This window comes from Geotrypetes seraphini, chromosome 2, assembly GCF_902459505.1.
Source record: "Geotrypetes seraphini chromosome 2, aGeoSer1.1, whole genome shotgun sequence".
Lineage (NCBI taxonomy): Eukaryota > Metazoa > Chordata > Amphibia > Gymnophiona > Dermophiidae > Geotrypetes > Geotrypetes seraphini.
In genome coordinates, this window is record NC_047085.1 from 130650262 (window position 1) to 130674323 (window position 24062).

A 24062-nucleotide genomic window follows, 5' to 3' on the forward strand; every position below is an offset into this window, starting at 1 on the left:
TTGTCTTTCATGGTTAGGCCTCGGTCAAGTATTACTCCCAGAACCTTCATTGTAGGTTGGATAGGGTAACTGAGTTTGTTAATGCATAGTGATGTTTTAGTGACGAATGGGTATGGCGAGGCTACAAAGAATTTAGTTTTTCCTGAATTAAGCTTCATTCTAAATTCAGTCATCCATTGTTCCATCAAGTTTAGTACTTCAGTTGCCATATGGATAGCTTCAGAGAGAGAAGTAACGAATGGGATAATGATTGTAAAGTCGTCTGCCTAACTAAATAATTTTATTCCCCGCTGGGCCAGTTGTGCACCTAATGATGACATGTAAACGTTAAAGAGCAGTGGGGATAGTCTGTCAACTGCTTGGAACTTCGGGCCATCTGCATGGTGCTCCTGGAGTTAAAGAGCATATTACAGAGCAAAACGGTTTGAGTTTTCTTAGACAACACAACAGCGGTAGCCAATGTCATTCACCAAGGGGGCAACTTACATTTGATCTTATGGTGTCAGCTACAAACAGAAGGCAGATTGATTCTTCAGTCAAAGATGTAAACTGGGAAACTAAAAACTGACTCTGGCCAAATGTAGGTCTTCTCTCTGCCTGCCCTCCATGACTCTTGATAGACTGTCTTCTGCGCAAGATCATGACACACCAAGGAAGAGTGATTCTTGTGGTGTCAGACTGACTGACACGTCCATGGTATGCAGACATGTACAACTGTAGCAGGATCAAAGTCTCAAACTTCCCTGTCATCCCCGGCTACTCATGCAGGGCCCGATTGCCCTTCAGGATTTGGAACGCTTTGGTCTTACAGCATGACACTTGAGCGCACAGCGCTAGTACGCAAAAGCTACTTTGAAGTGGTTTCCACCATTCTGTGGTGTAGTAGGAGTTTCATATTGTCTCCACAGTAATAGAATACATTTTCTAGCCATTAAAGAAGCTTTTTGCAACAACAAATCCCCCCCCCCCGCCTCTTGGACAGTCCCAGAGAATGAACCTGGGAAAAAAGCAGAACATTCGCCCTCAAGGGGATCCTTTTATACAAAACGGTCTAAATATAATCCAACAAAGGACCAAAATGTTTGTATCCTCTCACATGACCAAAACATATGAAGCAGACCAGCATGAAAAGCAAAGCCAGAAACATAGGCACGATACAGGGATATATAGTCAAATGTATTTTGTTGAGCTCAACAAATAGAAAAACAGAAGTACAACAAAGTACAGAACAAGCTCGCATTTTAAATGTCAGAAAAGCAACCCCCCCACCAGTTCACCCACATATCCTATACCCCAACCCCAAATTTCTTGAAAGAGTCCCAAAACCAGGTACCACAAAGGAGCAGGCCAGGAACAAGGAAATAGAAAACAGTCAAACAGAGAAGACAAGCTCATAATAAAGGCAAATACAAACCAACCCCTTCCCCCGATACACACCTCCCAAACACCCCCCACCCCCAGTCCTCCTTCAAGTCTACCCCAAGATACCAAACAGGATTGAGATGCAGAAAATCCCAGAGAAAGCAACAGGTGGAGGCAGCAGTCCCAAGCAACAGAGCAGCCGGTCAACAGTTCAATAATCGACTACGAGCCACTGGGGTCAAAGTGTTCCAAAAAGGCTCCCATGTCTGTTGAAACGTGTGCCCAAGTAGTGAAGAAAAGTCCTGCACATCTCTGCGTTCTCACTGCAACAGGGTAATCAGGCGACAGCGCCAAAGAGAATAATCAGGACTCTCCACCTCCATCCATTTAAGCAAAATGCACTTTAGGGCTATCGTTACTACCCAACTGAGGAAAGCAGCAGTTCCTGGTCGTCGAGGAGAAAAGTGAAGAGGAACTCCAAATAAGAGCAAATGGGAACATTGGAGGCGTATCCGCCAGATCCGCTCCACAAAAAGAAAAATAGCTTCCCAAAAAGACTGAATGGCAGGACAGGACCAGAACATATGTCCCAGACCTGCTTCAGGAGCATCACAGCGGTGACAGGCAGCAGTTGCTCTAAACCCAGAAAGGTGAGACCTTTTAGGGTATATATACAGTCTTAAAACCAATTTATAATGTTGTTCCCAAAAGGTAGTATATTTACGAAAAACAGGTAACTTTTTGACAGCACTGCTAATAACATCATCAGGCAACTGTATAGAGAGATCACGAGCCCAGGCATCCCACAATCGGATGTGATCGAGCAAAGGGGACTCATCCTTCAAATGTCTATGATGAAATTTGAGATGAACAGGGAGCTGGGAGCCAATAGTGAAGGCCATGGATAACAGTTCTTTGCAATCAGCCGTTAGATGGCAAGGGGGCAAGGAACCAATATAATGATGAAGTTGCATATAAGCAAAGCCATCAGTACAAGGGAGATCAAATTCTGTACACAACTGATCAAAGGATTTGATCTTCCCATCATCCTCCACCAATTGAAACAAGTAATGAATCCCCCTTGCTGACCATTGAGCGAAACTGGCCCCATCCACTCCAGGCAAAAAATGCCCATTGAAACGCAGAGGCATAAAGGGGGAAATAGAACTGACAGAGTGGAATTTACAGACCCATCGCCAAACCTTCCTCAAGGGGCGATGTAAAACCGTAAGAGAGAGAGGCTCAGGGGGAGTTGAAGGAACAGAATGAAAATAGGCACTAAAGTGAGTCTTAGAAAAGCAAGAGAGTTCAAGGGATGTGTTAGTAAAAGTAGTAGTATCCTGATAGAAATCATTAATATGACACATACCACAGCCGACAGTCAGAAAGCGAATATTCAGCGAGCCCAGACCGCCCTTATACCAGGGAGAAGCCGCCTGCCGATAAGGTAAGCGAGCCCGCTTACCCGCCCAAAGAAACCTCTGAGCCACCCGCTCCAAGCGTTTTTCATCTTTAGAAGTTAAATAAAGAGGGAGGACTTGAAAAACGTACAACCAACTAGGGACAATAAGGATATTATATAAACTCACTCTGCCCATAGTCGATAGCGGAAGGCCCCTCCATAATTGCAGACGAGGGCAAGAGCCTGAAATAGGGGCTCCACATTGAGATAATATAAGCAGGAAAGGTCAAGTGGAATAAGAACCCCCAAGTATTTCACTGCAGACTCCGCCCAGCGTAAGGGAAAGGAACCCCTCCACGCCGTACGAACTGTAGGACAAGAGGGAAGGGCAACCGACTTATCTAGATTAAGAGAGAGACCAGAGTGGAAACCATATTCAGAGATAAGGTCCAGTGCAGACGGTAACGAAACTTCCGAGTGAGTAAGAATCAAGAACATATCATCTGCAAACGCCAAGGTCTTTAAAACCACACCCACCACCCTCAGACCCTGCATCTCCTCAAAAGTACATAGAGTGCAGAGCAGTGGTTCCAAGGCAAGGAGAAAAAGTAGAGGAGAGAGGGGGCATCCCTGCCTGGTGCCCCGGAGAATAGGAAAGGAGTCTGTGCGGGTACCATTGACCAACAAGGATGCCCGAGGATTAGAATATAAGGAATGAATGGCGCGAAGGAAGAACCCTGTAAGCCCAACATACTCAAAGGTGCAAAATAAAAAGGACCAATGAACACTGTCAAAAGCCTTAGAGGCATCCAAGCTAACAAATAAAGCTGGAATCTGATGATGTTGACAATGAGCTAGTGCAAAAAGGACCTTCCGTACATTGCAAACCGACTGCCAGCCGCAAATAAATCCAATTTGATCTTCGTGGATCACAGGGTCAATGTTAATCAGAGAGATCGGGCAATAGGCACCAGGATCTTCCGCCCTCTTTCCAGGCTTTAACAACAGCGTGATAAGCGCCTCATTAGCAAAACGGGGAAAGGAGCCATGATCCACAGCAGCGTTATAATAAGCCAACAAAGGGCCACATAATTGCAGAGAAAGAAGTTTATAAAACTCACCAGAGAATCCATCCGGCCTCGGGGCCTTCCCCGAGCGGAGGGTCTTAATAGCAGATTGCAATTCAAGCACTTGGAACGGATTATTAAGCGAAGTCACTACCTCCTCAGAAAGGTGCGGCAACCCAGACGACTGAAGATAATCCGTCAAGAACTCTGGGGAAGCATCATCCGGAGCTGCATATAAGCGCTCGAAAAAGTCAAAGAGGAGCGCAACCACCTCCAAGGTGCGAGATACACCTCCCCCCCCACCCCGGAGTCCGAGCATCAAAATGGGTTTCCGAGCCGCGGTAGTGTCGACGAAGCGCGCCAACAAGCACCCTGGTTTGCTGCCAAACCTTTGAAAACGATGTTTATGATAAGAGGCCCACCGCTGATAGCGGGAGTGAAGCAGAGAATTGAGAGCTCCCTGAGCAGTCAAATACCGCTCCCTAGAGATCTCTGAAGGAGCAATGGAGAAAGCCTTCTTAGCAGCCCGTAAGGCCCATTCCAAAGTGAAGATGCTGTGATGAATACGTTTATTTCGGGCACAAAGAAAGGAAATCACCTGACCTTGAAGCATCGACTTGGCTGCTTCCCAGAATAGAACGGGATCTTCTTAATGTTGGGCATTATTTGTCAAGTAGTCATCCCACTCGGATTGCAAAAATTGCCGAAACTCAACATCATGCGCAAAATAAAAGGGAAATCACCAAGATGGAGAACGTAGGTACGCTGCATCCAAATAAATGTCTAGCCAAATTGGGGTATGATCAGATATACTCAAGGGGCTTATCTCCGCCAATACTACAGAGGAAAACAAAACTGGAGACACAAAAATATAGTCGATCCGCGACCAAGTGTTGTGGGCAAGAGAGAGGTGAGTAAAATCCCTGACCTCAGGATGTAAAAGACGCCAAGGATCCACCACTGAGAGTATCACAGAACTCAGCAAGAAGGCGTCCTTTAGCCCCCAGGGGAGTAGACTGCGAACCAGACTTATCGCAATCAGGGTCACGGACCAAATTAAAATGAAGATGAACCAACTGTTGTAGGAATGAAGATTCTGATGAATTTGGGCCATAGACTACCAATAACAAATAACTCAGATCCCCCAATGTAAGACGTAAGAAGAGATAAAGACCATCTAAGGACTTTCCAAGACTTGGATGCCTAAGGGCGAAGACTTACGGACCAGCACCGCTATACCCCCATGACGTCCCGACAAGGACGCAAAATAAACATCCTCCATCCAGGACCGACGCAACTTAAGATGTTCAGCATCCGTCAGGTGAGTTTCCTGTAAACAAGCTATATCCAAGCGATAACGTTGTAAAGCAGCCAAGATTTTGGAGTGCTTAATCGGCGACGTTATGCCTCCAACATTCCAAGAAGTAAGCCTAAATGGGGTACTCATCTATGAGGTAAGAAGGAAAGATATCACAAAGCAGAGAAAGAGCACATAGGTGAACCCCAGGAGCCCAGCCTCCCTCAGGGCAACAAGTACCATAGTATCCACACTGTTGAAATAAGCTAAGGGGTAACATCATGAACCCTACAAACTAGACACCAGAACAACAGAAGGAGAACTGTCCCATCCCCCATCCCTCCCAACCCAAAACCCAACCCCCTCCCAACCAACCCCCTTTCCCCCGCCCTACACAACCTGCTACTCTTATTCCACCCCATCTAAACAGGCCAGAACGACGGAACACGTTGGATGTGTGCAGGCCCCAAGCCCTCACCTCCATTCAGATAATTCCAAAAATACCCCAAATGACACACTTCAGCCACAAATCCAACACATTCACCACCCCTACCAAGCCAGAATACTGCCCGACATACTGAGCCTCAAGTGCTACCCAGAGAGAATATAATGATAGGCTGTCAGTGGGGGAGAAACAAACTCCAGCCTCCGGCCTTAGGGCCCCAGAAAGCAGAAGCAGTGCTCCAGGAGCAAAACAAAATTGGGCTCCTTAAAGCCCAGCACTAGAGAACTGGGGCCCCTCCAACAAGAACTCAATCAGACAAGCTCCCCTCCCCCACAAGCAAACAACCAGGAAAAATCCATATCCCACACACACAAATCTCAAACATAGCTAGCCCCACACACACAAAGATTCCTTCCAATGCACCCAGTAAAACTAGCCATCTGGGGCCGCAGTGTGCGGAAGAAGGAAGGTCCAAAAAGGGACAAGGGCACCCTCAAGACCAACGAAGGCCCAGACAGGCTCCAAGAATCCAGAGTCACCACCCGCCAGCTCCAAGATGCAATTGAGGGTTCAGGCTCCGAAGGCAAGGCATCCAAATACTTCTGGGCTGCTTCCACGGTGTCATAGGTCTTCCACCCGGTGCCCATCCAGATCTTCAGGAGTGCCGGGTAGAGCAGCATAAAACGTTGTTTGTGATCATAGAGTGCTGTACACACCCTGGAAAAACTCCAACAACGCTCTTGTAAAGCTGGAGAATAATCCTGGAATAGATGGATCGGGTCCCCGTCATAGCAGATGATATTCTTCTTTAGTTTGTACTGCTGCATTAATTCGGCTTTTATGGGCATAATTATGGATTTTAAGTATGACCACCTGAGCGCGGATGTGGTCCTCTGTTCTCCGGCCCAGGCGGTGTGCACGCTCTATCCGTAATGGCCCCATGCCAGACGGCAGTGGAAGTTCTGGCTGGAGCCAGGACTCCAGAGCGGGCAAGAGTCAGGAGTCAGACCGCTTACGGCAGGCCCACTAGATGAAGGTTGTCCCTCCGGTAGCGGTTCTCGAGATCTTCAAGTTTGTCCGACTGCCACCGCAGTTGCTCCCGTAGGGAAAGCAGGTCAGTCGCGGAGGAGGTGTGCGTGTTTTCAACCAATGCCACCCGCGCCTCCAGCTCCCCAGTGCGCCTGGTTGTCTCGGTGAGGAGAGACTCCAAAGAAGAAAGCTGCCCTGACAGAAGGTCAAATCGGGAGTCTAGGGCACGCACCAACGACGCCGAAAGTGCCTCTATGTGCGCCTCAGATAAGGGAAGCGCGGGGCCCGATTCCACCGCCGACATCTTCGGGTCCGTCTTCTGCAATCTCGTGTCCTTTTCCTTTTCTTTTCGTGTAGCTCTCCCACTCATAGCCGGGCTGAGCTGGTGAACAAACCTGCCTATACACTTCTCCCATCTCGATACAAAGGGTATAGATGCATTTAAAGGCTAAAATAGGAGGGAAAGGACCCGGGGTCCCGGAGCTGGAGCAAGACACGTCTCGCTCCGCTCAGCACATCACGTGACTACCTTGATACAGGGATATATATAAGCGTAGGAAGAATTTATCAACTGAATCGTGTCAAGAATGGCGTTAAAATTGGGTAACATACGGACTTATTTCAGTCAATGACAGATACACCAAGGACTTATTTCAGCCAGTAACGGATAGTTCCAGCTATTGGAATTCAGATAAGTTGGTTTTCTCCATTGAACTTTTATCACATTATCGATATACATTGTGGACATTTGACTTATATATTATTTTTGAACTTGGAGGAGAATGGGGAAAGAGGGAATAAACAGACCATAAACTGTTAATTTTCATATGTTGATTTAGTTTTTTTTAATACGTTTGAGCACTTAGGAGGCAAGATGATGTATTGGGCAATTTCACTTGGGCTTTAATAGCCTTCACAAATTGGTTAGCCCGGAGGTTACTGCTATAGAATGTTTCATTTCTTTGCAGTTCCCCGATACTGAAGCCCCTAAAGTTTCTCATATAGGCTTCATTTTTTCAGCCTATAATTACATTTTTTGTATGTTACGTTGTTTGTTACTTTGTTTTTTTTCCCTCTTTCTTCATCATTTGGGTAGAGGTGTCCTCTTCTCATATTTTTGCTGATTCTTTTGCTAGTTAAAATCACCCACCATCATCATGAGAAAATGTTGGAATGGTGCACATAGACTTATCAGCTGCTGGAAAAAAATCCATACTAAACGTTTGGGGCATAGATGTTTACAAGTACCATCTCCTGGCCCTGAACGTCCAGGTGTAACAGCAGATAGCGTCCCCCATCATCCTTAAAAACCTTATGGTATAGAGAAAATACTTGCTCAATAGTTTCACTACTCCTGTGCTATGGGTAGTGCCTGTGGAATAGACCTCCTTAACCCATCCCCTACCCAATTTTTCATGTTCAGTATCTGAAAGATGGGTTTCCTAGAGACAGGCGATATGCATTCTCAGTTTTTCAAACTTTGCAATATCTTGGTTTGTTTAACTGGCGAATTAATACCTGTCACATTCCACGAGTATACCTGTAAAGCAGATTCACCCATAGTCATTCCATATAATGGTAATCTGCAGACTCCTGGCATAAGTCCCAGGGATCCAGCGCCCAGCATCCACTGGACCTCCCACACCCATCATTTCGAAGATTAGCCAACTAAGGCTCCACCTCAAGGAAGGAAAACCCGACACTGGAGCGCTTAACCCCCACAACCACAACCCCCCATGTCCCTGTACAAATCAATCCCTGCCAGCTCCCATCCCCTACTTGTTCCCCCAAGTGTCCCACTTCTCAGTGCACGTCCCATTCCTTGCTACATTGCAAATACACCATAGGACTCAAAGCCCCACTCTGAGGTAGCCATTCTCCACAGTAGTGGAATAATTCTGGAAGCATAAAATGTTCTTGTTTTCGTGCTGTAGTCCTTTGCCCGAATAGCCTGCAGGATTGGTTTTATGGATAAAATTCAAAACTTTGAAAATGACCACTCGGGGCCCTTAGGCTCCATACAGTGCACATGTTCCACTCTGATCTTCTCATGGCGAATATCCAAAGTAGAGAATGACATGGGAACTCATTTTCCTCTCCCTGTGAGTTCTTTTTCTGTCCCTGCCCCGTTCATGCATGAGTTCGAGGCTTGTGCAGTTATATCAAAGCTTACAGGAATAGAGCAGGGACAGTGACAAAACTTGCTAGGACAGGGTGGAGAAATTGAGTTCCTGCGGGGACAGGAACAAATTTGTCATTCTCTAGTCCAAAGAGAGCAATTGAGGGATCCAGGTCTCCAGAATCTCAGTGAGTTATGCATCTACGACAGGAGTAGGGAACTCCGGTCCTCGAGAGCCATATTCCAGTCAGGTTTTCAGGATTTCCCCAATGAATATGCATGAGATCTATTTGCATGCACCACTTTCAATGCATATTCATTGGGGAAATCCTGAAAACCTGACTGGAATACAGCTCTCGAGGACCGGAGTTCCCTACCCCTGATCTACGATCTGCTCCGGGAAACCCACCAAGCGGAAATTAGTCTTTCGGGCCCGATTTTCCAAGTCATCCACTTTCTGGGCTAGTTGTTTATCCATCCTACTACTACATGCCTTTATTAGATGCACCCAGGCACTTACCTGGTGCTGAGCACCATCAAGTTCGAGGCTCATACTGTTGATACGCTCATGGGCAGTGTCAATTTTATAAAAAATTGTTGCAGCTTTTTATCTATTGTGGCCTCGACCGCAGCCGTGATGTCTACGATTATCTCTTCTGTCCACGTGGAGCTGACTGATAGACTAGGAGACTTTTGCTCCGATGCCATCTTGGTTTCAGTTGACTTGCCATGAGTCACGCTCCTTTCGGACCAGTTTGGAGGTCATGTAGAGGATCACCGATGCTCCAAAAAGTGTACTACACTAGGTATGAGCAGGTATACAAGGGTCAAGGTCTCGATCAAAAGTTCAGATTATAGCTGATGATATGGGACTCAAGGAAGGGAGTAGAACTGCTCAGTGTCTGCTCAACCCTATGACATCACCGGAAGTCTGTTGTCATATCCTTTAAAGGTGTTCTAAGGCTACCGCCACCAGTTTGAACAATGTGCTGGAATGGCTCTCGAGGCCTCCTTTTGAGCCCTTGTAAGATGCCCCCCTCATGGACCTGACTATCAAGACAGTGTTTCTAGTACCATTGTTTATGTGAGGCATGTCTCCGAACTGCAAGCCTTGTCCTGCGGGGACCCTTACCTATGTGTCATGGAGGCCGGGGTACCATTGAGGTCTGTTCCCTCTTTCTTGCCAAAGTGGTTTTGGTGTTTCACATCAACCAGGAAGTTCAACTTCCAGTTTTCCAGCCCTCTGGTTCTAAGAAGAAGGACAAAGTTTTGAAGGTGCTGGATGTCTAGAGGGCTATCTTGCATTATCTAGAGCAGGGGTGCCCACACTTTTTGGGCTTGCGAGCTACTTTTAAAATGACCAAGTCAAAATGATCTACCAACAATAAAATTTAAAAAAAAAAACCCACAAAGCACACTGTACGCATAGAAAATGTTAATCATCATTCCTAATCCAGGGTTTTTCAAAGAGGTCAAACCAGATGACTCTATGCACTGTCACCTCACTAACAACCATACAAAAACAGACAAATACCCCCCTCCCTTTTTACTAAACCACGATAGCAGTTTTTAGCACAGGGAGCTGTGCTGAATGTCCAGCACTGCTCTCGACGCTCATAGGCTCCCTGCGCTAAAAACCTCTATTGCGGTTTAGTAAAAGGGGACCACAGTGTAAAACATAGACAGCAGATATAAATTCAGATACATTTTGATCACTAAATTTAAAATAAAATCATTTTTCCTACCTTGTCTGGTGATTTCATGAGTGTTTGGTTGCACTTTCTTCTTCTGACTATGCATCCAATCTTTCTTCTCTTCTTTTAGCCTGTATGCTTCCTCTCCTCCTGACCTCATTCCCCCCCCAACGTTTTCTTCCTCTCTCCCTCCCTCTCATTCTTTCTCTCTTCATGCCCCCTTTCTTTTTTTCTGTTTCTCTTCTTTCCTTGTCTCCCTGCCTTCCCTCTTTCTCCCTCCCTGCCCTCCCCCAAGCCACTGCCACTGCCATCGGATAACAGGCCGCCGGCCAATCTCTCCCTGCTTCGGGCCCACCAGCATTCCTCTCCCCGACGTCAATTCTGCCGTTGGAGAGGAAGTTCCACTGGCCAGAACTTCCTCTCCGACGGCAGAATTGACGTCGGGGAGAGGATGGCTGATCGGCCCAAGATCGACCTTTTGGGAGAAATGCTGCCGGGTCCTGCCTTTGAGGAAACAGAAAGTAGGCAGGACCTGGCAACAAGAAGAGCAAATCGCAAGCTTCACTGACCTGTCTCCCTCTTTAGCCCGCGAACTGGGCTCTAACATGTGCGTGCCGGCTTCCCTTCTTTCCCCCCCCCCCCCCCGACATAACTTCCAGTTTCAGAGGGAAGAGAAGGGAAGCCGGTACAAGCACACGTTAGCCCCCGGAGCATAAGTTCTTCAAGCCGGTTTTTTTTTTTTTAAATGTTGAGCAGCGGCGGCAGCAGCAGAATTCAGGAGCGGGCTAGTCAGGAGGGGAAAAAAAGAGAAGGGAAGGGAACCCGCTCTGCGATCGACTGGGGTCGCCTGAGCGAGCGACCTGTCGATCGCGATCGACTTATTGGGCACCTCTGATCTAGAGGTTAAGAACAACTTTCGTGTCTCTGACCACCTTTTCGTGTTGACGAATCCGGCTAACAAGGGGAGGCCGGTATCCAAGGCTACCATTTCAAGATGGATCAAGTTGGCTATTTTGTCCTGCTACATTGTCTGCAGTAGGCAGCCTCCCTTTGCTCTTTGAGCGCATTCGATGAGAAATATTGTCTCTTCCTGGATGAGAGATGAGATTTGCAGGGCAGCAACTTAGTCGTCCCTTTACACTTTAACCAATTTTATAGGGTGAATATAGCAGCTAAAGTGGACGCCTCCTTTGGAGCCTCAATTTTGAGGGCAGGCTCTTTCCCACCTGGGGTTTTGGGGACTGCTTAGGTATGTCCCTTGGTTCAGCATACCAGCCCTATTTCACTGGAAAAAGAAATTAGTTTCTTACCTTGATAATATATTTTCCAGTAGATAGGGATGGATGCTGACCCCCCTCCCCTGCCCATCGTTGTTAATTTGCGTGCCTGGACTTCCTTCTGCCTGAAGGCTGCGTCTCTGACATTTCTGCCAGCAATTGTAAATTGGAAGACATTGTATATTGAATGTATATAGTTAGTTAAGGGTTTCCCCAGAGTTCCACAATTTGGCTTTTTGCTAATAAAGATTTGTTCCTTTCCTCTCCAAGGTGTGTTTATGAGCAGATCAAAGTCTTGTTGGGGAGGGGGGGTCTCCCCGTTTTCCTCATTCTCCTCCTGTTCTCCTATTCTGTCCTGTAGGGCTGTTGCTGGCTTTGAAACCAACTGACTGGGGGCAATAGAGAGCAGGGAGGATGAGGAGGTACTAAAAACAGTGATCAGTATCTCCTGCAATGGACTCGTGGGAGCAGATGCAAGACCCTTGGTTCAGCATACCATTCTATCTGTTGGAAAATATATTATTAAGGTAAGAACCTAATCTTTTTAGTATCCAACCAGTACAGCAAAACCTTGGTTTATGAGCATAATTCGTTCCGAAAACATGCTTGTAATCCTAAACACTCGTAAATCAAAGTGAATTTCCCCATAAGAAATAATGGAAATTCAGACAATTCGTTCCACAACCCAAAAGCTTTAATACAAAATATTGCATGCACTTGTATTGCAAGACCTCGCTCATTTAGAACAGTCACTACACTCCTGCAGCGTCAGAGAGAGAAGAACCATCGTCTCAGTTGTGATGATGTGACACGTGTATACTGTATGTACAGTGATACCTTGGATTACAAGCATAATCCGTTCCAGGAGCATGCTAGTAATCCAAAATGCTCGTTTATCAAAGCGAGTTTCCCCATAGGAAATAATGGAAACTCGCTTTTATACGTTCCCCCCCCCCCATGAGAACCAGCATTGCTCCCCCTGAAGACCCCCCTGCGATCCGGCACCCTCCCAACGTGATCCGGCACCCCTCCTGCCGCGATTGGGCACCCCCCCGCCGCTTCTTACAGTCATCTGGGCATCGGCACCGGCATGTCCTGTGCTTGGTGCCGGTGCCCGAAGATCGTCCTCCTCTGCTGGTGCCGGTGCCCAGATGACTGTAAGAAGTGGCGGGGGGGGGTATCCAATCGCATCAAGGGGATGCCGGATCGCAGGGGGAGGGTGCCGGATTGCATGGGGAGGGGGGGGCGCTCATAAATCGAGCCACGCTCGGTTTCTGAGGTGCCGATTTTGCAAATGTTTTGCTCGTCTTGCAAAACACTCGCAAACCGGTGTACTCGTAAACCAAGGTACCACTGTACTTGTATTGCAAGACTTTGCTTGTTTAGAACAGTCACTACACTCTTGCAGTGTCAGAGAGAGAATCACCATTAGCTCAGTTCTGATGTTGTGATGTGTGTATACTATATGTACTTGTATTGCAAGACATTGCTTGCATATCAAGTTAAAATTTAATAAAATGTTTTGCTTGTCTTGCAAAACACTTGCATACCAAGTTACTTGCAATCCAAGGTTTTACTGTATTAAGTAAGTTTCTACCCACATTGTTATGAATAACCAGCCACATTATAAGAATATTGTAGGACCATGAGCAACCTCTAAATTTGTCCCAAAGTACTTCAAATTTTAACCATATCTTATATATGAGGTAGAATATATTCAGACTTATAGAAGTCATGTTCTGATAAGGTTGAAGTTTTACCATATTTTTATGGACCACCCTACCCTGTACAGTGTATATGATGGGGGTGGGTTTTAAAAAAAATATTTTGTGTTACAAGCAAGAGAGAATGGTTGCTGTGGCTGGGCAGACTGGATAGGCCATTTGGCCTTTATCTGCCATTATGTTTCTATGTTTCTATTTGAAGAATCATATGTATCAATTTAAGATATTTGTTTCTAGTCTGAACTGGACTATATATGAGTAGGTGAGGGAAAAACTCATGTGTACCTAATCTTAAAGTAAAGAATGGAATGGTTCAATCTGCTATGCTTTAGACCACTGTTCTTCAACCACCGGTCCATGGACCAGTGCTAGTCCACAGAAATTTCCTGCCGGTCCACAGGGCCAGCACGTGCATCAGGCCCAAAACAGTGTTCTTCAACCGCCGGTCCACGGTGTGATCGATGCGGCGTTATCTTTGAGCCAGCTCCCTCTTCCTAACTGATTCAGTGCACAAAGCCATGGGCAGTGGCTCCTACAGGTATCCTGCGCCTGTACTGGAAGCCTTCTCTCTGACATTACAATGTCAGAAGGAAGGCTTCCAGATGAGGCACGGGATGTGCAAGGTGCAATTAGTACTATTATGGGGGCGGGGTCTGGGGTGGAGATTGGGTAGAGATGGGTGGGGTCTGGCCCACGACTTAGCACCGTATTCTTCAACCACCAGTCCACGGACCGATGGCGGTCCACAGAATAATTCTTTTATTTCTGCCGGTCCATAGGTGTAAAAAGGTTGAAAAACACTGCTTTAGACCACTGTTCTTCAACCTTTTGACACCCTATGGACTGGCGGAAATAAAATAATTATTATGTGGACTGGCACCAGTCCGCGGACTGGCAGTTGAAGACCATTAGGCTAAGTCGTGCCCATCTCCACTCAATCTCCGCCCCAGACCCCGCCCCCATTATAGTACTAATTGTAACACCGTTTTTTTCCATTAATTTTTCATATATACACACAATATAATTGTATTAACAACACATAATGGTTAACCACAAAATTAAAATACACAAAGCACACTATATGCTTTTCAACATTCATTCCTACCAGAAAACAGATAACCCCATGCAAATGCAGGACCAAAAACTAAAAGTACTAATATTTACAAACAAACTAAAATAGATGCAAGACTCTGCAAGCAGTACAACCCCAGAGGAAAAGAAACAAACACATTTCTTTCTGAACAGATAAAGCAATCATTAAATTAAAAAAACAGATAAATCACTCACTAAATTTTTTTAAAAAAAAGCATTTCCCCTACCGTTGTTGTCTCTCTCCCTCCATGTGCCTTGCCTTCTGGCCTGCCCCCTGGTGTTATCTTTGGGCCGGTCTATGGTGCAATCAACGCAGTGTTTTTGGGCTGGCTCTCTGAATGCTTCATTGCACAAAGCTGTGGGCAACGGCTTCTCACAAGCATCCTGCGCCTTATCTGGAAGCCTTCCCTCTGATGTTGCGACATTAGAGATAAGGCTTCAGGTTCAGGCGCAGGACATAAGAACATAAGAAATACCTTCACCTTTTCCCATGGCTTTGTGGATTACAGCACTCAGGGAGCCGGCCCGGTGGCTGAAGAATGTGGACCAGCAGAAAATTTCTGCAGACCGGCACCGGTCCGCGGACCAGCGGTTGAAGAACACTGCTTTAGACATCTGATTTTCCTTTCATGTTATATCATGCGCTATAAGTACTCATTTTAATGAAATAAATTGATTTTGTTTTGCTTAAGATTATCCCAAGAGCAGCAATTCCAGTGGTTACATTGATGAAGCAACATTTCTTCCAGAAAATTTTACTTATTCTCCTCATCAACCCTGTCCAGAAAAGTTGCCTTTCATGCGTAAGTTTATTTTATTCAGTCGATAATTCTGTTGATTAACTTGTCAAAAACATTTTAAAATGCATTTTTCTAATTTACTGATCAAAACAAAATTGACAATTATGCTAAAAGTAAAATGAGAAATATATAAAGATTTGTACAGTGTGTGCTCTTTAATATGAAATAGTTCATTTTACTCATTGCTTTGCAAATTGTACACAGATATTTAAATCCTGTTCTGAAAATAACTAGAGCTAAACCTAAGGTAAATTCAACTACCTACTTTGAACAAACTGAAATTTGATGTTTTTATGTAGTTTCATTGTAGTGCAAAGATTTATATTAAACAATTAAAATCCTGGATTGATATATATGATCTAAGTTACAATAGTACAACAAGCCTGTGGTGTTCTTGATTACATAGGGTATCACCAGGTTCAAACTGCTAAGATGTTGAAGCCAGTAAGCTTAAGGCAAGCCACAAAATGTAGGAACCAGCAGCCCAAATCTCTCTCATTTCTCCTTCCCTAAGATTCCAAAGCTGTCCACAGTGATTTTTTTTTTAAATTTTTTTGGAGGGGGGGGGGGAGGGCAGAGAAGAAGGGCAGGAATTACCTCGCAGATCAGCAGTAGTTGTCTTAGAAAATTATTTACTAAGGCTGCTGTGCTATTCTGCGTCTGTGAACAAAGAAACTTGAGTAAATCAGTTCCTTAAGGTGCCTCTGCAAAATTAATATTACAGTCATTAATTTCCTAGAAATCTTACGAATAAAGAAGCTTTCAGTAATTTTCAAAAGTACATATATAAGCCTGAGGAATCAAACAAAATACATAATTCAGTGTCCCAACTAGCTGCCTCATATGCTACTGTTCGATGTAAAAATTTGTTGTATATATAACCTTGCATAGGAGGAAATACAAATGTTGAAGTAACCCGTAATGTGTGATCTATCTTAAAAAAACATAAATTGATGAAGTAGATACCTGAGAGTCTGACCATATAAAGCTTTGTAACAGAGTCCCAAATGTAAAAAATACTCTGGCCTCAAATGGCAGCCAGTGAAGCGCTTTGTAATATGGAGTAACGTGATCTGATTTCTTCAAATTAAAGATCAAGTGCATTGCTGCTTTCTGAACCCTGTGTAATCTATCAAAATTTGACCGTTGACCTGCAAGATGAGCTGAGTTACAATAATCTGGTGTGCTAAGTACCAGAGACTGAGCCAATATTCTAAATGCCGAGGGACTCCAATAAGGCTTGATTGTACGTAACTTCCATAAAGTGAAGAAGCATTTCTTAACCAAAGATTAGATTCCTGTCCAAATAGACACCCAAAATTTTTAATTTCTGAATCAATAGCATAAGTGATCCCATCCAACATCAGGTCTTTTTCTAATATCTTATTGGAAGGAGAGGCATAAAAGAATTTAGTTTTACTTGAATTGAGTTTTATTATTTTCCAATATGAACAGTGCAATATAAATATGTACATCTGAAACATATCAAACCATTACAAAGCACTTTTGAACTACAGAAATTAAAAGATCATTACCACCAACCCTGTATTAACTCAGATGTGTGTGGGAACGAAACCTAATCTAAAAGAGATATAAGACATAAATATATAAACCGATTGCCTACCAACGTATGGAAACAGAATATTTGATATGTATAGTAATGTAACCTGATTTATCTTCCATTGTTATTATGTCTACACACTCTCTCTGTCATTAGTCTATACCCTCAATCTGTATTCTCCAATGTCATGTACCCTCCTGGAAATGTCCAGCTCTCTTCTTATGTAATCCGCTTTGAACCGCAAGGCACAAGCGGAATAAAAATCACTAATGTAATGTAATGTAATGTAATATAACTACATATCCTTTATTAAAGTTTCATTGACTAATTTTAATGAAATAATGTCCTCATTAGTTTTTTGAAACTTTAATTCTGTATCATTTTTAAGTTCATCAACTGTTTTGACTAGAGAGTAAATTCTGCCTACCAGGTTTGCTGTTTCTTCAGTAGATTTACGAATTGTTCCTTCCATTTTCTTGAGCATTTCCCAAACATCCACAAGGGAAACCTCCGATGGAGTTGTGTGTTTACCCACAGCTCCTAAGCGTTTTCCTTTCACCGCGAGTCCATGTTCACCTGTGCTGCCCTCCTGAAGGAACAATCCTGCAACTACTTCGGTATCAGGTGTTCCTTCCAGCTCAGGCGTCTCCGTCGCAGGACACGGAGGAGTAGAGAGGTCAGGAGACGAGAGAGAGACTTCCAGCTCCAGCGTATCTTCTGAGTACTGGGAAGACAACGCTATGGCACCTCGGTCTCCAACATCAAGAGGAGCTCTGGCGGTGAAGTCTAACAGCGTCTGTCGCATTGGCGTTGACGAATCCGAAGGTAAGGACCCCTGTCGGATCGTGCCTTTGCGCTTTGTATGCGGCATTTTGTAAGGAAAAAAAGTCTTTACCCGCTCAGCTCACCGCCGCCATCTTGGCCACTCCCCTGAGTCCAACCCTTTCTGCCTCCTGCACACTTTCTCTCTCTCATCACTCTCACATCTGTAACAATTTTTCTTCATGCTCTCGTTCTCCCCTCTAGTGTGTAGCATCTTTCCTTTCCCTCCCCTTCTGCAAGGTCCAGCAGTACCCCTTTTCCCTTCATCCTTTCCCTTTCCTTCCTCCCCTGCCAAGCAGTTCTTCTCCTGTCTCTAGTGGCAGCTCAGTGTGCTTTTAACTTGGCCACAAGCTACAGAGCTGATGCTGGGATTAATTTAGACGCAGTTTCCTCAGGCAGCCTCGGAGCCTTTGCTAGGCTGGCCCACCTCTGACGAAAGAGGAAGTTGCATCATTGAAATAGGCTGGCCTAGCAAAGGCCCGAGGCTGAGGAAACCGCATCTAAATTAATCCTAGCAACAACTCGGTGCCAAGTTAAAAACACTGAGCTGCCGCTGCTGTTACAGGGGTGTGGAGAAGACGCGGAAGGCAAGAGTCCCTGGAGATACGCGACTTCAGCAGGAAGATGCTGCCAGTAGACATGCAGCACTAGCACGTGAACCTCTGGCCCTACAGGAGGTACCTCTCGCAGTGAGAGGCAAGTCAGTTGGCCAGCGCTTCTCTTCCTTGGAATCTCAAGAGGCACATAGTTTGCAATATACTATTCTAGACCATAGGTTATTTCCCTTTACTCACTTGGGTTGCAGAAGAGAATTATAAGTTTTTCACTCTGCCTCTAGGGTTAGATCACAGGCTAGCTTAGCTCCTCCCACCAGTCTTTCTCTTTTGCATGTGGTTGCCGTGTGTTCTGCTTTCTCCAATTTATTTTTAATTCAACGTACTTTCTTTCCCTTTCGCGGTTCATTCGCGTTCTAAGGACATTTGAAGTGCTGCTTGCTTGAGAAATCACAGGCTTTGATCTGTAGCTGACAGGCTAATCCCTGATCCCTTCGGGGTACCTGTCAGCTATTCTTCTTTGGATGTCAGGGCTGTCCTTGACCTTAACTCACTCCCTGTTAAGCAGTGAGGGGGTGGGGGAGAATGGCGAGCGCAGACTGTTCACGCTTAGGGGGCTCAGTGGTTTTCCGCAGCGTGCAGGCTGCGTTTTCACACCTTCACCTGTCTCTGTGCACTGTCTGTAGTCCACAGGGATGGAGGCATGTCAGACCGGCAGCCCGAAGATCAGCTTGAGGACAGCTTTTCCAGCAGTATGGCAGTGAATTCTCACTCTGGCTCTTAGGGCTAGATTCACTAAGCAAACCTATCGTGTACCAATCAGTTTGCGAGCCCTTTGCAACCTGATTTCCCTCCGACTGATTCACTAACCTGTGTAGCGATCCGATCCCAATCCTCCCATGAAATTAGTAAAAACCATGCAAAATAGCCAAGTGATTGATTCACTAATAATTGCTTGGCTTTTTTGAATCAGGTTTTACTATTGTTAAACCCAACTGCTGCACACCTATTGGTAACCGAGTTACCGACAGGTCTGCAGGCTTTTTGTCAGGCCTGCCTGTCTTTTTTTTATTTATTTTTTCCCATGGCACAGATATTTTGTGTGTGCTACATAAGCAAATTATCTGCCCCATAAAAAAAAATGAAAAGACAGGCAGACTAGAGAGCTGCACGGGAATGGGGACGACGGGAATCCCGCGGGACCCGCGGGCATCCCGCGGGTTCCCCCTTTGGGTCACGGGGATCCCGTGGGGACGCCCCTAGGGTCGCGGGGATCCCGTGGGGACGCCCCCTAGGGTCGCGGGGATCCCGTGAGGACGCCTCCGAGGGTCGCGGGGTTCCTGCGGGGCTGGATGTACTCAGTCGCGCGGCTCTTCTCCCTACCTTCTCTGCTTGCAGCACAGAGCCGAACGGAAGTCTTCCTGACGTCTGCGCTGACGTCGGGAAGACTTCTGTTTGGCTCTGTGCTGCAGGCAGTGCAGGTAAGGAGGAGAGTAGCCTCGCGGTTCGAGTGGCTACCAAGGGAGGGGGCGGCCCGCCCCGCCACACCCCGCCCCGGTTGCAGCACAGCCGGCCAGGTCCCCTTACTTTTGTGGCACTTCCCCGACCGACCGACAACAGCCCCGGTCCGACAATCCTCCCTGCCCTGTAGCCGCGAATCTAAATTATCTTCTTACAGCAGCTGTAATAAGGTAATTTAGATTTGCAGTTAAGGGCAGGGAGGTTTGTCGGACCGGGGCTGTTGTCAGTCGGTCGGGGAAGTGCCACAAAAGTAAGGGGACCTGGCCGGCTGTGCTGCACCCGGGGCGGTAGAGAAGGAGTGAGGAGAAGGACGCTGAAAGGCCATGGGGAAGACGGGAGGAAGGACTCTGAAAGCACTTGAATACAGAGGAGGGAGAAGGACGCTGAAAGCACATGGGGAATACAAAGGGGTGGAGAAGGACGCTGAAAGGACATGGGGAAGACGGGGGGGATGGAGAAGGACGCTGAAAGGCCATGGGGAAGACAGAGAGGGAGAAGGACGCTGAAAGGACATGGGGAAGCAGAGGGGGGGAGAAGGACACTGAAAGCACATGTGAAAGACAGAGGGGGGAGAAGGACGCTGACAGGACATGGGGAAGATGGGGGGAGAAGGACGCTGAAAGGAAATGGGGAAGAGAGAGTAGGGAGAAGACGCTGGCAGGGAAGAAGACAGATGCCAGACTATGGGGGGAGCGGAGAGAAGAAGATGGGTGCCAGACCAATTTGGAAGGGGGAAGAAAGGGAGAGGCACAGTAACAGAGCAAATGGAAGATGCAGAAGGAAGAGAGACAGTGGATGGAAGGAATTGAATGAGAACATGAGGAAAGCAGAAACCAGGCAACAAAGGTAGGAAAATAATTATATTTCTTTTTTTTTATTTTGCTTCAGGATAAAGTAGTATATTAGTTGTGTTGATAAAAATTTATAAACTTTAGATGCTCTGGTAGAAACCCATTTGCAAAGTATGTATTCTTCCCAATTAATATTTTCAAATTAATAAAGTCTTTTTGCTTATTTGTAAATGGGTTTCTACCAGAGCCTTTAATTCAGTAGCATAATTAAATGAAATAACTATTTCTGAAGTTTATATGGACGGGCGGGGACGGAGGGGATTCCTTGCGGGGACGGGTGGGGACGGAGGGGATTCCTCGCGGGGACGGGTGGGGACGGAGGGCTTCCTCACGGGGACGGGTGGGATTCCTCACGGGGACGGGTGGGACTTTGGCGGGGACGGGTGGGGACGGGTGGGATTTCTGTCCCCGCGCAACTCTCTAAGGCAGACCTGTCAAAAAACGGCCAAGGGCCCCTGGCCCCCGCCCCCCCCCAATAAACGCGATCATCCCTGGCGACCCACAAATAGCAGGAGGGATGCCCATCTTGGATTTTGAGCGATTTTTTTTTTTTTTTTTCTTTTCCAACTTCTGCCTGCTTCTTTGAAATTTTGATTTTTGCCAGGAAAACTGCTGGAATGGGATCCTGAGGGTCTCCTAGTTTGGATTAATGCTAAATTTATGCAAATTTGCAGCTTTTTTTTAGCATTCTTGCGGTTGGGTGGGGAGGTAACTCCTGTTTCAGCCTCCCCTTCAAGTTTCAAGTTTTAAGTTTATTTAAATTTGATAAATCGCTTATTACATACTAAGCGAGTAACATTAAAATATAAGATAGATCTTATACAGCTTTAAAAGGGGTTAAAAACAAACTGTCAGAACAGACAGACTCGGATACATAAGGGAAAGGAAAAGGAAGCAGTTACAATATTGATATTTTTCATAATTGGGAAGAAAAGAAAAACCAAATAAGGGAAAAAACATATGGAATGGGATTAAGATTGTTAGAAATGAATTACAGGTATTTAAACATTAAATGCATCTCTAAATAGAAAAGTTTTAAAATTATTTTTGAATCTGCTGAGATCTTTAACTTCTCTTATATATAAAGGCAAGGCGTTCCAGGTTAAAGGGGCCATTACAGAATATATATTGTGACGTCTGGTTCCAATAATTTTCAAAGAAGGAACCATTAGATGTCCCTGAGTTGTAGAACGGAGTGAACGTGTCGTGTTGTAAGGGATGAGTAACCGATCTATAAATTGAGGTTCATTGGTAGATAGTGTTTTAAATACTAAAAGCAAAATTTTATAGGTTATTCGTTGGTTAATGGGAAGCCAATGTGAGTCAATCAAAAAAGGAGTTACATGATCAAATTTTTTTCCATTATGAATGATTTTAACTGCAGTATTTTGGATTATTTGTAAACGTTTCTTTTCCTTTTGAGTAATGTTTAACAATAGCGAGTTACAATAATCAAGCTTAGCGATGACAAGTGAGTGTATTAAAATGTTTAAAGATTTGGGTTCTAGAAACTTAGACATAGAACGAATCATACGCAAACGATAGAAACAACATTTGACAACATTACTGATGTGATCATGGTAAGAAAGTTTATCATCGATAATAACCCCAAGTATCTTCAATGATGATACTAGGTTTATAGATATGTTGTCAATTAAAAATGGAGCCGATAGTTTTAACCCCTGTTTAGTTGGGAAGAGTAGTGCTTTAGTCTTAGTTATGTTTAGAGCTAGTCTGTTTTGTATAAGCCAATTTTTGATATTTTCAAGTTTTTGGTTGATTAGATGTATTTCATTAGTATTTTCAGGGTTGAAGGGATGAATTAATTGAATGTCGTCTGCGTAAGCATAGGTGGTAAAGCCTATAGACTGACCTAGACTTAGTAAGGGAGCAAGAAAGATATAAAAAAGTAAAGGAGACAAACTAGAACCCTGAGGAATGCCATAATCGTGTGAGAAAGAATTAGAGATTGAATTATTAAAGTGAACCGTAGATGACCGATTAGATAGAAAGGAAGTAAACCACTGTAAAGTTAGATCACAGACGCCTATGGTTTTTAATCTATCTAGGAGTAGAGAATGATCGATAGTGTCAAATGCAGCTGAGAGGTCGAGGGAAAAGAGTATGATGGAGTTATGATGATCTAAATGGTAAATAATATTAGTAGTAAGGCCTATTAATGAATATTCGGTGTTATGATTTTTCCTAAAACCAGTTTGATTAGGATGTAGTACGTTAGTGGATTCTACAAAATCAGACAGTTGGTTGAATACTACTCTTTCAGTTATTTTTGCCAAAAAAGGGATATTGGCAATGGGATGGTAATTCGTGGGGTCCTCGAAGCTCGTTTTGCGATCCTTTATTAAAGGAAAGATTGTAGCGGTTTTCCATGTCGAAGGAAAAATGCCGGTATTAAGGCTTTTTAATACAAAGCAATGTATGAATGGGCCAAAACAGGAAAAGTATTTTTTTTAGGATTAAAGGTGGAATAATCTCCGATGAAGAGCCTTTTAAGTTTACTTTTTGAATGATGTGTTCGATATCTGACAAGGAAGGGAGATTAAAGGTAGAACATTTGGCAAAAGGAAGTTGATAATTGTTTAAAGTGTCTGTAGGATCGGTAGTTGAGATAGACTCAAAAATTTTTCGTATGTTTTTAATTTTTTCACAAAAAGAGTTAGCCAAGTCTTGAGCTGTTAAATCCATTTTGATGACTTCCTTTTGTTGGTTGGGAGTGATGGATTTTAAAATGGAGTAGAGTATAGAGGGGTTTTTAGCTTTAATAATTTTGTTGGAATAATAGGATCTTTTGGCGTCATAGATTTTTGATTTGTAAAAAAGTGATTTTTCTTTAAAAAATTTCAAATTTTCAACTGATTTGTTTTTGCGCCATTTCCTCTCAAGGGACCTAAGTTGTCTTTTAATTAGAGAGAGCTCATGTGAATACCAGGGATTTTGGGTTTTTCGAGTGGAAGCAGGTGATTGTACGCTCAGCTAGCCAGTCAGGATGGCTGTTTTTGCTTTCGGGGCTTGATTCTGTGGTGGCGGCGGCCAACCTTGAGATGGACCTTCCATAGCCTAAAATGCGCATGTTTTAGTCATATGAGAGTGACTCTATGCCCTAGGGTCCAGATACTTTCTCAGAACGCGTGAAATGTTTGGGCTTTGCATTTCAAGCTGGGAATCCGGCTGCTGGCTGTCCTGTCCCCTGCACAGTCTCTGCCTAATGTTTCCGCCTCAGTTTAGCATATGCGCAAGCTCCATCGATTCTTTCTTCGCAGCCAGTTCAGTGGGTGCCAGTGGAGAATCCGGTCCTCGATGAGCCTTTGGTTGCAAGGCTGCGATGCTCAGATCCTAGTGCTAATCAGACTGTGGTGTTCACTTTGTGGCACTGCTTGATCTGATTGCTCAGTCTTTGCAAAGCTTGAGCTTTACTTCCAAGACT

General features: G+C 44.9%; 1 protein-coding gene across 7 annotated transcripts in view; it reads left to right on the plus strand.

The window, feature by feature from the left end:
* The window catches only part of B4GALT6 (beta-1,4-galactosyltransferase 6), a 313677-nt gene that overhangs the window by 95776 nt on the left and 193839 nt on the right, over positions 1–24062 (plus strand). For all 7 annotated transcript variants that reach the window (XM_033929542.1, XM_033929543.1, XM_033929541.1 and 4 more), the window contains one exon: positions 15201–15311. In XM_033929542.1, coding sequence (XP_033785433.1) covers positions 15201–15311 — 111 coding nt within the window. The remainder of the gene's footprint in view (positions 1–15200; positions 15312–24062) is intronic.